Source organism: Sinocyclocheilus rhinocerous, unplaced genomic scaffold (genome assembly GCF_001515625.1).
Source record: "Sinocyclocheilus rhinocerous isolate Xijiao unplaced genomic scaffold, SAMN03320098_v1.1 scaffold140, whole genome shotgun sequence".
In the NCBI taxonomy this organism is placed as follows: Eukaryota; Metazoa; Chordata; class Actinopteri; order Cypriniformes; family Cyprinidae; genus Sinocyclocheilus; species Sinocyclocheilus rhinocerous.
Window position 1 is genome coordinate 2,122,110 of NW_015642053.1, and position 15,544 is coordinate 2,137,653.

Here is a 15,544-nt window from a genome sequence, read left to right on the forward strand (position 1 = left end):
AATAATACAACAATTTCTAGTCAAATAAATGCTGTTCTTTTGAAATTTTCCATTCAAAGAATCCTGAAAAGAGGTCCACATAAATACTAAGCAGCAAAGACATTTCTCAACATTGATAATAATAATAAGAACCATTATTAAAAATTGATCACTAAATCCGTATATTACAATGATTTAAAATGAAGACTGGAGGATTGGCTGCTGAATAAATAAACCATTTAAAATATATTCAAATAGATAATAGTTATTTTAAATTGTAACGATAAATAGCAATATAAATATATTTTTATATTTAAAAAACAACCCTTTTTTGTAATAAAATAAGCACTTTTCAGGGTACTCAAAGAAACTTTACAAGAAATAAAAACAGTAAAAGAAGTATAACAAAAGCAATCTAATAAATTAATCACACCAAAGTATTTTTACGCCATTCATTTATTTTGCAATGTGACATTATTTGCTTGACAGTTAAGCATATTATTACCATTTTTCTTACGTTCAGTGATGTGGAGGCACTTGCTGCACTTCTGAAGCGCTTCTTGGGTCTTGAAGAGTTACAGCGACGTTTGGCAGAAGAAGATTATCCTGATGATGACGACATTGAAGATCTGGGATTGGGCGATAGCAGTGATTCAAAAGATGAAGATGAACATTAAAAAAACCTCAGGGATAGATGGAAAATGGTGGAAGACACTAGGCCTGTCACGATAACAACTTTTTGTTGTGCGATATATTGCCCCAGAGATAATTGCGATAAGCGATATTATTGTCATTTTAAAGACCATTTTATGCCACTGAATATATAATCATAATGTAACAGCATAATAATGCAAGATGGCCTGCACACTTCCAAATGACAACAAACTTTTGATTTTTAAGAATATTTAGATCAAAGAAATTATCAAAATATTAGATACCTTAAAAAACCTGAATAAATAGTAATTGATTATTGCGAAAGGCCTAGAAGACACAGTATCAAGCCTTACATGAAACAACCAAACGTTCCAGTCTTACAAACATCCCGATGACAATCTCAAAGCATTATCTCTTATTGCTGCATTGCATTTTCACTTGCATCTTCAAAGAGGCATTACCAGATGACATTCAGTACTTCTGCAAGATTTCTCTGTATGCTTTGCTACGTGCGTAAATAATTTGACAGTTTGTGAAATCCCTTTCTTTGGTCATGTGCTCTGATCCTCTATGCATGCCCACTCAGATCACACTGTGCCTTTATACTCCGCATGAGTGCAACTGCAAAACTGATGCGTGAAAATGGATTTATGGGAAACCCTTAGTGGTTTGTGATTTTGATTTTCTTTTTGTAAATATTATTTTGGATTCTAAAGCTCAAGTGTTTTTCTTTTTTACTTTATGAGACTCTGAAGCAAGAAAAAGAGTATTAAACAGCAGCTGCTTAAAAATCAATTGTCTTCAAAGGGGCCACTTTTTTATTAATTAATGAGTATACTTTGTTACACTTTTGTTTATAATAAAATTATTTGATAACTTATACTGATCAACAAACTGGATTATCATAATTTTTAGCTTATCTTTGTTGCGTAATCATTAAATCTGTAGAACCAGAACATCTAATATGGCTGGAGAAAAACAAACTAGTAGACTCTGGATGTGTATGTTAGTAATAGCTTTTTATTTGGACTAGTACAATAAATACTGGAAAAATTACACCACAAGAAAAAAAACATTTCAATAATAGAAAAATGAACTCTCTAGCTTTGCTCTAAACATTGAAAGAAATCACAATTCGTCACTGACTTAAACAATTAGTCTCAGAAATGTGTAGTGATTTGCTTTCAAACAGAAGATTTTCCTCTGTTGTGACAGAAAGAGAAAGTCCGTAATCACGTCACTGCCATGAAAACGTTCATACATCCTACACCAAATAACACTTCATTCTGACTAAAATATGATGTGATTTGCACTATGAACTGAGCTTGTGTTTAATGTGGACCTGGTCACAAGAATTTACTACAACTAACATCTGAAGTATTAAAGCAGTCAATCAATTACAGAGCATTTTGGGAGAACATATACATCTGAGAGACACCCGGAATGTTGGTACTATCCTCAAAAAGAGGATTAGAAACGTCAATACAATATTAATACTCCAGTTATTGGTCTACAGTTAAGCAGCGAAGCATCATTACAGTACGAGCCGAGATGAATCACTCTGGATTGCCGAGCATTTCACATCGGTGTCAGATTTGCATTTTGCTTTAAGCTTGTGCAATATATTTTTAAAGCAACAGATATTTTATAATTAACTCCTCTAACTTCAAAATTAACTAGTCAATTAACCAGCTCTCTTAATGGTTGCTCTCATCCAGGAATGTTCTTTTTCATACATATCTTCCCTTTTAAATAAACATCAATTGCACAGTTATTTCAGAATAAGTTTAGATGTTCAGCAACAACAAGAGAACCAGCGTATATCATTCAGAAAAGAAGAACAACGCTACAGTAAACATAAGCGATTTGAACTAGTACTGCTAAAGCATCAGTAACCGCTCACAACTGGTAAACAACAATCTCAGCTATGTGCGTAACTAGAATCCCAACAGCTAATATGTGGATTTGAATACAGTGAAGTGACCTTGACTTGCAGTCCGCATCATTAGGTTGGATTGACGAAACCTTTAGCAGACTTATTATGCAGGTTAGACAGTGTCAGTGATCACTACAGCTCTATGCTCTCATGCTAGAAACCAGTGACATTTTAGTTTTCACAGTAACATATGATGATTTATAGAAGACAATGAACAGCTGATTGAATCTTAACCGATAAAGCAAATAAACAGACATGCGTTTTTGTTCCCAGCGTGGGATAAAGAAGTAAAGGGTGATGAGCAATTGAGATTTGTAGAGAATGAGAAAGATGAGAAGGAAAAGGCTGTTGCGTGGGTGAGAGGTATGAACAGATGACAAACGTGCATGCTTTAATACGCCGGGACACAGTTTTGGTTTGTCAGGTGAAAGCAACAGAGTAAGGGTGAAAAAAGACCGGGAAGGTTCAGCCCTCTCTGGTGCTGACTCTGGGTTCAGCCAGTGAGCTGTGGATGATGCCTGAGATGGACTCCACTCCCTCGCCCTCTAGGAAGGTCCGGTGATCTCCCTCGATCACATGAACTGACACCTTCCCATCACACACCTGCAGACATAACATAATCCAATTATTAACACTGCAGGGATGCATTATAGCAACAAGACTTTCTCTCAGCATGATCTCCTTCCCAGATTCAGAAGCACTTCCTGTGCAATTATGCTTTCCATACACAGACCATGTTTAGAGCTAGATCTCAAAGACCCCCCCCACCCCACCCAAATAAGTTCTTGTCACTTTTATCATTGCTTTGTTAAAGATTTTATTTTGATTGTGAGTATTACTATTTTCAAAATAAAACTAGTTTGATTTTTAATGTATGAAATATGTAAAATCTTTTTTTTTTCATGAAATTGACCTAGCTGAACCCTCTTCTTGATAAAAAAAAAAAAAATCAAATAATAATAATAATAATAACAAATATTCCTGATATAGCTTGAAGAATTAGCACAATATAAAAGTCAAAAGTATTCAGTAATATTATTAAAAGTAATAAATATATTATTTCTTTAAATTTTTTCTTATTTGAAAAATAAGTTAAAATACACTACTGTTCAAACTTTTGGGTCATTTTAAAAATAATTATTACTTAAGAACACATAAAAAAAAGATCAAAAGTGACAGTGACAAAAATATATTAAAAAAACATTCTACTGTGATAATAATAATAATAATAAAACCTCAGCACCAGTGCTTTTGTCAATTTTATTATTTTCAATTTTCTATTTAGCTTTAATTTTTATTTCAGTATTATTTATTATATAATTATTGCAATTTTTTGTCATTTTTGTACTTCAACTTATTTTATTTCAGTTAATTGCAAAGGCATCGTTTTAAATTTTCAAAACGTTAAAGTTTATTATTTAATTTATTACTTTCATTCAGCAAGAACACATTAAAATGATCAAAGGTGACAGTTAATGCTTTATCCACACAAAAAATATAAATAAATAAATAATAATAATAATAATTATTATTATTATTATTTATTTATTTATATTTTTTGTGTGGATAAAGCATTAACTGTCACCTTTGATCATTTTAATGTGTTCTTGCTGAATGAAAGTAATAAATTAAATAATAAACTTTAACGTTTTGAAAATTTAAAACGATGCCTTTGCAAAGGGTGACATTGCCGTGATACTTGGAAGCTGGAACATAGCGGTCGGCGGCCTTCAGTTTGTGGTAAAATGTAGTAGCAGCAAAATGGAGCATATCTCGGCTGACATTCTTATGGCTGGATGTGATCAGATCAACAGCCTTGTTCACACGGGCCTCCAGGTCTGACAGAGGTAACAATGTCTCCAACAGCTGTGTGAAAGATTAAAGAGACAGCATTAACTTTAGCACTGACTGAACTGTAATGAGTTAAGTAATGTCTATTTGGAAAAGACCATTTTAAATAAATTTAAAGAATAAAGGATCAAAAATCTTTTCAAGAATGAATTACAAAGTAACAGTTGTTCATGTACCTTGTTGTACTCAATGCCACTGAACTGTTGGATAAAAGCACACAGAGCTTCAGTCTCGGCCTCGGACTCTTTGCCAGGGGTCAGTTTGGCTCTGTAACTCTGTCAGAGAAATAACAGAAATTATGACCATGTGACCTAGCATAGCACATTTTTCTGTTTTTGTGTTTTCTGAGCTCTTTTACTGCACCTGTGTATAAGCTGCCACATAAGAGTGTGAGCCGTCAAACAGGAAGAGGTATTCCACAGGGCATTTGGCTGCCTGCAGCTGTGAGCACATCTCAAAAGCCACACAAGCACCGAACGAGTAGCCAGCGAAGCGATACGGCCCCTCTGGCTGCACCTGCCTCACGCACTCCATGTAGTAAGCAGCAAGATTCTGGATACTGTCTAGAGGAGCGGCTACAGATGGACAAAACACATAAAACAGAAAAATATATAACAGGACTGAATTTGAACAAATAAATTAATTAATTAAATTAATAAATAAAATAACAATCATTAAACATAATTGCATTTTAAACAAATATTACTGATAAAGGAATTTAAACCACACAAAAGGCAAACACTCACTATCCAGTAATATCACTTACAGTAAAGTTTAAAATCAAAGATATTAATAATTATTATGAATAGATAATACACACACGCACACACACACACACACAGAGCCCTCAATGGGGTGAACGAGGAATAAGGGCCTTTCGGCACTCTGGACCTCGTTCAGTGGGGCCACCGTGGGGCTGTCTGGGTTCACCAGCATCCGGCTCAGATCTGACTCCAGCAGAGCTTGAGCACCAGATCGCTTTGCAGGAGCAGCTCGGGACTCTGAGAGAAACAGAATGAGAGAATTTGATGCATTATTCTCCAAATAATTCAATGTATCTTACAAAACATGAAATTACATCTACTGAATTTATCAATTTATTTAACCTTTTAGCAACTTCCCAATATCTTATTTAAGATACTGTGGATAACAAAATAAGTTCTGGAAAAAACAAAACAAAACATCAGGCTATAGATATTGACAAATCACACACTCACCCTCTTTTCCTCCTGATTGGCTGGAAAGGTCCCGTAGCTTATTAATGGTTAGCTGTCGGATTTCCCTCATTGCCATTACAATGTCATAGTCCCTCTCCAGTGTCTGCTTAACCTCAACACCCATCAGCGAATCGAGACCCAGATCAGCCAATGAGGTGTCAGCATTCAGACTGCTCACGTCACGCACACCTGAGAGAAAGAGGCGACATTGTAACTTTAAAAAGCATGAAAAAAAGTGCAGCTTATCAGACTTTAAACATTTCAGGTCTGAGCTTTTACCCAGAATATGAGCCACAGCCTCCAGCAGGTCCCTCTGTCCGCTTCCTTCTCCTTTAGCGACTACCACTTTCTCCGCCAACACAAAGCTGGACATTACAGGCCGCTGCTGACACAGGAACCTATCCAGTACTTCCAAACAGGAAGACATGCGCTGCGGCAACGTGCCACCAATTACAGCGTCATTGCCACCCATGGTCTCCAAAATGACACCCACATCTCCAATGGCGCCCCACTGTATGGCCAGGCCCGGCAGGTTGTCGTGTCGGCGCTGCTCGCACACTCGCTCCATGGTGGAGTTGGCGAAGCCATAGTTGCTCTGGCCAGCGTTACCTCGGCCGCAGCTGACTGAGGAGAACACCACAAAGTGCTGAAGCTCTGGGCACTTCTGCCTAGTCACGCTGTGGAAAAGGAATCATTTACTAAAATTCGTAATAAGCCACAAGTGAACAGCTGAAGAAAGGAGAGATTCAGTCAAACCATTCCCTACCTGTCTAGATGGATGGTTCCACCGTATTTGGGTTTGTTGACGTCAATGAAGTGCTGTGGGGTCAGATTCTCCAGCATGCCATCTTTGAGGACCTAGTTGATAGAGAGAAACATCAGTTATGTATTTGTCCGTAATTTGACTACAAAGAAAGTGAACTGAAAGCAACAACTGAATATTACCATGGCAAGGTGGAAGATGCCACCAACTTGACCCAAGCGGCAGGCCTCACTGATGAGACGCTTCGTCCCTGCCATTGAGCTGACATCACTAGTGGACACGAGGACCTGGATGCCCATGGCCTGCCACTCCCGAACACGCTTGGCTTGATAACCTGTCAAGACAACAAACATTTTAGTGTGTTGCCCTGACCAACATCAGTGTTACTTTAGTATTATTGAAATACTATTACAGTATTTATTAATATTTTGAATTTAATTTAATTAAAATAATAAAATTTTTAATCTAATGTTTATATTTTATTTTAGCTGTATTTGATTTTATATTTAATGAAAATTTTAATAATATTTTTAGTACTTTAGTGCTTTTGTCAATTTTATTATTTTTATTTAGTTTTAATTTTTATTCATTTCAGTATTATTTATTATATATTTATTTCAGTTTTTAGTAATTTTAGTACTTCAACAAACTTATTTTATTTCAGTTAATTGCAAAGGCATTGTTTTAAATTTTCAAAATGTTCAAGTTTATCTAATTTTTTAAATTTTATTTCAGTTTTATTTCAACTAATGAAAAAGATTTTTAATAATTTTACTAATTTATGTGCTTTTGCTTTTTTATTCATTTCTTATGTTTGAATATTTCTGTTTTAGCTTTAATTTATACTTATTATTGCCTAGGAAACTAAATAAATCAAATCAAATATAAATATAAATATTACATAAATTCAGTTAAATTTAAATAACAACACTGACCAACACTGACATGAAAACTGATCACATCCTAGTGCATATTTACCATTTTAGTTAACAACAACACTGACCAACACTGACATGAAAACTGATCACATCCTAGTGCATATTTACCATTTTAGTTAACAACAACACTGACATGAAAACTGATCACATCCTAGTGCATATTTACCATTGCGGATGCCAGAACGTGATGTCAGCACCAGTTTACGAGCACCTCTCTCAGTGAGCCATTGGGCCAACTCCAAGCCGAAACCACCCAGACCTCCCGTGATGATGTATGAGAGAGAGGCAGGGAAGAAGGTACGGCAGATAGCGGGAATAGAAAGAGCAGAGGCTGCAGGAACAGTGCTGCTCGTCTCCTCTGAACGTACCTGAGAGGTGCAGCAATTAGCACAGTAAAGGATGAGAAATCTACCATGCAATATTTCATTTTTTTATGCAGGTTCATTAAAATCAACCACCGCCCTTACCTGCAGCAGGACTTTGCCGATGTGTTTGCCCTGAGCCATGTAGCGGAAGGCATCCTCCACCTGGTTCCTCTCAAAGACAGTGGTACGTAATGGCTGAACGACACCACTAGCGATTCCCTTCTTCAGAAGCTCAGATACCTCCTCCCATTCCCTGTTCCCCTCCTCAAACAAAGCATCCAGCAGTATGCCGTGGAAGGCCACGTTCTTTAGGAACAGAGCCATACCTGAACCAAGAACAATTGGACAATTACATTTAATGCATGGAAGTGTAAAAGTAAGAGAATAATAGATCTAAGATGATTTTTGATTGATTCAGAAATTGTTGTACATCTGGGACGCACCTAGTGGTGTGTTGTTAGAAAGGTCATATTTGCCGATCTCCAGGAAACGCCCATGTCTGGCCAAACAACGCAAGCTGGCCTGCAGCTTCTCTTCAGCTAGGGAGTTTAGTACCAAATCAACTCCTGAAAAAACACACATACATATGGTGGTTTAATACCTCAATCCACAGCAATTTAGACGCAATGCTGCTATGTATTCAGAGTCATTGTAATGCAGTCTATTCACCTTTGCCTTGAGTCTGGAGCATTACATGCGGTTCAAATGAGGTGTCTCTAGAATTAGCGAAAGATTCCGCTGTAAGCTGTGGGAATCTTTCCTGCAGGTACGCCTTCTTCTCTCCAGAACCTGTGAATCAAAATGAGATACATGTCAGCAGTGTTAATTTTTAAGCAGGTGTTTTAGTCATAGCTTTTGTCTTTTGATGAAAATCTCCACTAAATGTACACAATAATTTACGATATTGCGCCGTATTAATTGATTATAGCCCTTTTCACTCTGACTACAATAGCATCTAATTTAGTCAACGAAAATGACAAGTGTCACATGCAAGAAAATTAAAGATTTTATATATTAATTAAAACATGAAATTTAAATGTGTATAACTGCCCTTTGTTGAATTCTTTATGTTGTAGTTATTCATTGACTGTGTTGTAGACATGTTTCAATTAGTGATATACCAAATTTAGTTTTTTTACTGACAATTTGAAACCAAAATTAGTTTTCATTTAACACATTTCATTTTACACATTTCCGTCTTTTTGTGTAGCTGTATTTGGAGTTAATTTACGAGCAAAGAGCTTTAAGTCTACCAGTGTTCATTAATTACAAAACACATTTTTAAATTCTTAAGGAAGCAAAAGTGTCATTTACCGACAGTTGTGAAGACTCGGCAGCGCATACTAAGTGCAATAGCAATAGCGGCCTGTCCCACCCCTCCAGAGCCTGAATGGATCAGCACACTTTCTCCAGGCCTCAGACGCCCTCGCACCACTAGCGAATAATATGCGGTGGCGTACACCACTGGAACAGAGGCGGCCTGCTCCAGCGTCCTGCACATAAACACAGCTTCACTTAGCATTGAGAGTTTTGGAGGAAGAAGTCTCATTCAGATTCAGAGGTGCTGAGGTTCTCACCAGCTAGATGGAACATCCCAAAGGAAGTGCTTGTCTGCGTCCACACAGGTGGCTAGACCTTTCGCTGGCAGCAAACCCATTACACGTCGTCCACTGGGGTCTCGCCCTGAAAACTCCATTCCCAGCATGCATTGCTGCAGCGCTATGTCTCCTGCACAGACAAAACGAGAAGAGTCTCTTTCCTAAGTCTTTTTATAGGGTAAGCTAACGTGCGAGATTTCACAAAAACAGGATGGGGTACAAACCAGGGATGGCATCTGGAGGCAGTTTGCCAGTGGCCAGCATGATGTCTCTGAAGTTGAGGGAGGAGTAGTAAACACGGCAGAGCTGCACGTTGGGATTGGATGGGATAAAATGACGCAGCGGGGAAGCGATCCATCTCAGCGATGAAAGATCACCGCGAGTCAGGACATTGACGTAGGCCTGCTCTGTCAACTCCTCGCTAAGATCTAAACATGAATGCACAGAACAGAAGACGATCACAACATGCTCAAAAGACTTTATCCAATCAAAGACAGATCAGTCAGCATGTCACTGAAAGTCTTATATGACTTCCTTTTTTACCTTTTGTTAACAACTGGTGTCTAAAAACACCCCACTGTCCATCACGGTACACGTTCATGACCAGATCCTTCTTTAGTAATGCCTTCATTTCCTTTTTGGTAGGAACAAGTGAGGGGACTTCAGCATCCTTACTTAGATTAGAAACAAATGCACACCTATTGGAGAGGAGAAAAAAGACCATGTACATGAATACTACAAACATCTATACTACAAAACATTCAATACCTAACAATTGCATAATTGTAACATCAAAAATATAATAACATAAAAGTACAGTAGCATATGTGGAACACTAATTGCACAGGAATTGGACGGACCGTATACGGTTGCCTCCGGGCTCCTGTCTGAGGCAGTTCACCATTCCCACCACTCCATTATGACCCTTAGTGGCAATGAGCCAGACTGGGATATCAGATGACTCAGCTAAAGTGCTCTAATGAGAAAAAAGGAGACAGAAAGAGTTAGAGGCATGCATTAGGATTCATTTAATGAGTCTGCCGATTGGTTTTAGCCTGTTGTTATGGGATTGCAGTGTTCTTGGAGGGCTTGGCAACACCACTAATGAGTTTGCATGATTAATATCATGATGAAACCGAAGTAGTGACAAATGTTTTCCCCCCATATTGTGACGACGGATTATCAAAAAAAACATTGTAGGGCAGGGACTTGAGCATATCTATCAGTTGCTGATTGGACTTTGAGATGTGTGCGTTGTACTCAAAATGAATGCAAACTTGCAGTTAGAGGACTAAATGATTGGCTAAGTGTTGCATATGCCACCTGAGAGAAGGCTGAAGTTTTCACCAGAAGACAGAGTTATGACATTTTTGATGAAACATTACAAGGTCACTTCTTTCCATTAAAAAAAAAAGGATCATATACATGGATGAATAATTCACAGTAAGATCTATAACAAGTATTGTCTAAACAGACATTGTGAATTTTCATTTTATGCTGACTTTATTAATCACCTTTAGAGTCTCCACCCATTTATAGTCAGTAGGGTCCACAAAAATAAGGATCGGTTGATCCTGAGGGGACTGTTGGCGCTGATGGCAGAGGAAGAGAGCAGAGCCGTAGAAGGACTTTCTCAGCATGACCACATTTAAAGAGGCCTTTTGAAAGAGCTCCTCCCATTCAGTCTGAAAACAAAAAACAATTCCGTTTAGAACCTGAGAACGATGCAATGAGACAGACAAAACAAAATAAAAGAACAGACAAAACAATGCCAAGTTATGTAATGTTGTTACTTAAATACAACTTTGTTATTCACTTGCATTTATGTTTAATGTATATTTAATTTTCATTAAATATAAAATCAATTACAGCTAAAATAAATGTTTCATTTATGTAATTTATGTTTCATTTAAGCACGTTAAAGTTAAGCACACACCTGTGTCAACAAACCCTCCTGGTTGTTTTGAGATGTGAGGAAGGCTACCGTCTCTCCCAGTGTGTCTCCTCTCAGTAGGGTGTGAAGCAAAACAAAACCGCCTTCCCTCGCAGCTGAAGTCAGGTTCTCTATCAGAAGTGCAGGGTTGGCCGTGTGCCCTGTCGCACAGTTACACACAACCAGGTCAGCCCCATCCAGACCGCCCGTTGCTGGGCCCTGAAGAGGGTCCCACTGAGCAGTTGAGATGCCCTGCTCTTCCAGGGAGCTCTGGTGAGCAGAAAGCTGGTCAATGGAGACATCTGACGCCGTGTAGTCAAGACGCAACATTGGCTGGATATTGAGGAGACCAACAGCCCGAGAAAACACATGACCGTCGGCGGCTAGAGCCTGAAGGAGAAGAATACATGTTGAGAACTTCAACCGTGTCATCCACCCCTGCCTATTTTCATCCTAAATAATAAATTCACCACACCTCCACAACTTTGAGTTTTCCAGGAGTGCTGTTCTCAAGGGCCGTGTCCAAGCAGTGACGTAACGCCTGGGAGTCTAGCAGGCCGTTGAGCAGAGGGTCCTGCAGCAGACAATCTCTCTCCTTCTCCACCGTCTGTTCCAGCTCAGAGCGCAGGTTTCCGTTCAGCTCCAGTCCGCACAGCACAGAGAGCAACCGCAACAGGCCTTTCTCTGCCTCTGCTCCAATCAGCTGGCTCTCTGTTGCACCTTCTAGCCCAGGGATGGAGATCTTCACTCCCTGATTGGCCAGCTTCCTCTGCAGATGCTGTACTAGACCTGTGAATACAACATAGGAAAAGTAAGTACAGTGCCACTGAAATAGAAGAAAATACCCCAGAAAATTAAAACTGGGGACAAAAATGAAATCATTTTAGGTCCATCCTATTTTACAAAAACAATGAATATAAAACATTAAATTGATCAAAAGCGAAAGACATTTATAATGTTACGAAAAAAAAATTCTGCTGTTCATTTGAACTTTCTATTTATCAAAAAATCTTGAAAAAAAAAAAAGTGTCAATAACGGTTTTCAACATTGATAATAATAATAAATGTTTCTTGAACACCAAATCAGCACATTATAATGATTTCTGAAGGCTGCTGAAAATTCAGCTTTCCTATCACAGGAATAAATTGCATTTCACAATATCTTAAAATAGGAAACAGTTCTTTTGAATTGTAATAATATTTCACAATTTTACTGTATTTTTTTATCTGCCTTGGTGCGCAAAAAAAGACTTCTTTCACACATATATAAAAAATTGTTACCGCAAAATGCCATGCTGCATTTCTCAATGAAATGAAAATCATAACGTGCCTTTGCAATGCCTCAGTTGGTCTCCAAGTTTCTCACTGGTTCTCAGGCAATCTGAGTCCACATAGGGAACAAAGGCAAACTCCTCTAAAGTGGGTGGAGTCTGCTGCTGTTGGCGACGGGGTGCTACGGTAGCATGAAGCCCACAGATCTGAACTCCTCCAGCTGTTATGTTGTCCAGGCAGCGGTTAACATGAACATCCACAGCTGAGGACAAGAAATTTTGGTCAGATACATTTCAACTTAGGACAGGTTACATCAGACTTCAAGTAGATGGCATGTCTAATACCTTTCTGGTCATCTGCATACTCGTTTACCCTCTCCTCATGAAGTCTGGGGTCCACACACACAGAGCGGATGCGAGTAGGCAGTCTCAAGCTGCGACCAGACAGCCCCACTACGATCATCTGCAGCATGGTGTCTAAAAATGTCACCCAGTTACCTGTCCAGTGAAGCTTTCCATAGTCACCTGGAAGAACCAGAATACAAAGAGCTCAGGACTGGCCAAATCGTGTCTTGGCCATAGCAAAATCGGGATTGGGATCAGGAAAGGTCCTCGAGTTGGGATTCGAACTCGGGACGCCCATAGCGCAACGGCACTGTATGTCGGCACGCTGCCCACAAGGCTATCGGCACCGACAGTTTAAGATGCATTTGAGGGGAATTACCAGGATTGTTAGACTCCAGGATTCCTTGGAAGGTCTTTCCGTAGTCATATCCGCGCAGACGCAGCTCTTTGTAGATGTCCCCAGATTTCAAAAGCAGTTTAGGATCTTCCTTGTCTATAGCCATTGGTTTATTCAACTCAGCATGGAAAGCATCAAGTCCAGCATCCTCCAAGACACTCACCTTACCTGAGACCACAAGGATATCAGTGTGATAATGAGTCTTAAATACTATATTTGTCAATTTACAAATATCTTGTTTTACTCGAAAACGTCATGATACAAGTTGTGAATGGTGTCTCATGTTGACTGGAAACTCACCACTGACAGCCAGATTTCCATTCTCTGACACCTCAAAACGGTTAGTGGCGGGCATTAGTCGCACCTCCAGCTGGACAGACCCTGTGATGCAAAAACAATCTGGTTAACGCTAAGTCACAAGGACTAGCTAACAACTAATCTGTTCTATTTAGTCTCAGATTTAGTCCACAATATTGAAGTACACTACAATCTTACTGACCCCAAACTTTTAAACAGTCGTGCATTTTTAGTAATAATTTATATTTTTTCCACCTCAGAATAAGAAATAAGCCATATAAGAGTGCAATAGTAGATAGATAGAAATTTGTCATCATTGTGAGATATAGTGACTACCAGAAACTTCAGGACCAAAGAATCTCAGACTTACAGTACAAAGAAAACAAATCTTTTACCTGTCTTGGGGAGGATGGTGGCTCTGTGGATGGTGACGTCTTCAAATATAACAGGTGTATGCTCCATGACTGCACCCAGAGATCTCATCAGAGTCCTCCAGGCCAGAACCAGGTATCCTGTGGCTGGGTACAGCACCCGACCATCAATGCAATGTCCAATCATGTAGTAATCAGGAGACTCTGGGTTCATGTCTGCACAAAACATTCAAAAATAATCATGACATGACAGCAAAGATGAGAAAAACACTAATTTCAACTTCACAACTACCCACCGATATTGTACACAGTGGCTGAGGTGGATCCCCCTGAGCCAGCAGGGAAGTCCTCTACCTTGGGCACATCCCAGACCTGGGAATGATCCCACTGAATGTGAGGGGAGATGAGTGGGGTCCCGGTCGGAACAGGGTATTCAACAGTTGGGTACAATTTATTACTGTCCACATTAATTCTGCAGATGCAAGAGAGTGTGCATCAATCATCAAATTGATGGAAATGCTGACAATTTGAGGTCAAAACAGCTAGGAAATTAAGAGTACAAAAACCAACCCATTCATGTAGATTTTGCCCACATGAGAGAGGAAGAACTCCAGATTGTTGGTGTGTCCTCTTTTCACTAGGGGGAGGATGGAGCAGGTGGGTTTTAGGCTCCGCTTCAGGATGGCCTGAAGATTTATCAAGAGTATGTTAATAATAGAAATGGATCTACATTTGAATCTTCAAGACATGTGTATTAAGGTTAATTCCCTGTTACCTGCAGTAAAGCATGTGGGGCAATTTCTACTACCACAGCATTATCCGGCACAAAGCTCAGTCCCTCCTGAAAGAGCACAGGGCTGACCAAGTTATTGACGTGGTACTCTGCAGATGAGTAGAGCGCTAGTGGGCTCTCCCAGTCTGTCTGCGGGATGGACGTGCTGATCCAGCGTGCTGAACGAGGCCTTGGGCTTTTTATTACCTAGAAGAACACGCACAGGAAGTCAGTGTCTATCTGTGCTGAGGTTTTGAGATACTAATGTCCAGTAGAGGGCACTGTGACACTGCAATGCCTCACCAACTCACATTCTGCAGTGCACACAGAAGGGCTGGAGCAATAGAGGCCATATAATAGGAGTGGAAAGCCACACCGGCACTGCGCACTTCTTTGGCAAACACACCGCTCTCTTTCAGCTGGGCAACAAACTTGCTGACAGAGTCCTGCATAACCAAACACTTGCTGTTAGATACTAGTATACATACTTTCATTCTATATATTTAAATTCAATAATTTCTCAAAACCTAAAAAAACATGTTTACATGTATAGAATTAATGTTAGTTTGGTATTTAAAAACTAAAATTTTTATATATTTAAAATAAGGCTGGATAGACTGGAGAGTAAAGGCTACTGAAAATTCTACTTTGCTATCATAGGACTAAATTCAATTTTAAAATACATTCAAATAGAACAGTTATTTTACATGTAATACTATTTGAAAAATATTTTTTTGACAATATTGCTATTAATACTGTATTTTATAAAACATTCCATAAAATAAACGTAGCCTTGATGAGCATAATACTTATTATTTTTTTTTTTAAATCACAATTTTATTCTAAAATGTATATAT

The 15,544-nt window shown here is 38.7% G+C and overlaps 2 protein-coding genes across 3 annotated transcripts in view; one reads left to right on the forward strand and one right to left on the reverse strand.

The window, feature by feature from the left end:
• The window catches only part of LOC107755433 (uncharacterized protein C17orf62 homolog), an 8,760-nt gene extending 8,031 nt beyond the window's left edge, over positions 1–729 (forward strand). For both annotated transcript variants that reach the window (XM_016572216.1, XM_016572217.1), the window contains exon 8: positions 684–729. The gene's annotated coding sequence lies outside the window, so the exon portion shown is untranslated. The remainder of the gene's footprint in view (positions 1–683) is intronic.
• Positions 730–1,633: 904 nt separating this feature from the next.
• Positions 1,634–15,544, reverse strand: part of LOC107755500 (fatty acid synthase) — a 24,469-nt gene continuing 10,558 nt past the window's right edge. The window contains exons 13-42 of the mRNA XM_016572307.1: positions 14,999–15,133; positions 14,691–14,894; positions 14,486–14,601; positions 14,212–14,387; positions 13,940–14,131; positions 13,548–13,628; positions 13,230–13,415; positions 12,851–13,030; positions 12,565–12,768; positions 11,710–12,023; positions 11,238–11,624; positions 10,816–10,986; positions 10,162–10,277; positions 9,845–9,999; positions 9,526–9,729; positions 9,281–9,431; positions 9,018–9,196; positions 8,373–8,492; positions 8,147–8,269; positions 7,806–8,029; positions 7,505–7,706; positions 6,583–6,734; positions 6,404–6,495; positions 5,917–6,314; positions 5,638–5,826; positions 5,251–5,421; positions 4,784–5,040; positions 4,597–4,695; positions 4,211–4,435; positions 1,634–3,172 (exon numbers count right to left, since the gene is read on the reverse strand). Coding sequence (XP_016427793.1) covers positions 3,035–3,172; positions 4,211–4,435; positions 4,597–4,695; positions 4,784–5,040; positions 5,251–5,421; positions 5,638–5,826; positions 5,917–6,314; positions 6,404–6,495; positions 6,583–6,734; positions 7,505–7,706; positions 7,806–8,029; positions 8,147–8,269; positions 8,373–8,492; positions 9,018–9,196; positions 9,281–9,431; positions 9,526–9,729; positions 9,845–9,999; positions 10,162–10,277; positions 10,816–10,986; positions 11,238–11,624; positions 11,710–12,023; positions 12,565–12,768; positions 12,851–13,030; positions 13,230–13,415; positions 13,548–13,628; positions 13,940–14,131; positions 14,212–14,387; positions 14,486–14,601; positions 14,691–14,894; positions 14,999–15,133 — 5,541 coding nt within the window. The 3' untranslated portion in view covers positions 1,634–3,034. The remainder of the gene's footprint in view (positions 3,173–4,210; positions 4,436–4,596; positions 4,696–4,783; positions 5,041–5,250; positions 5,422–5,637; positions 5,827–5,916; positions 6,315–6,403; positions 6,496–6,582; positions 6,735–7,504; positions 7,707–7,805; positions 8,030–8,146; positions 8,270–8,372; positions 8,493–9,017; positions 9,197–9,280; positions 9,432–9,525; positions 9,730–9,844; positions 10,000–10,161; positions 10,278–10,815; positions 10,987–11,237; positions 11,625–11,709; positions 12,024–12,564; positions 12,769–12,850; positions 13,031–13,229; positions 13,416–13,547; positions 13,629–13,939; positions 14,132–14,211; positions 14,388–14,485; positions 14,602–14,690; positions 14,895–14,998; positions 15,134–15,544) is intronic.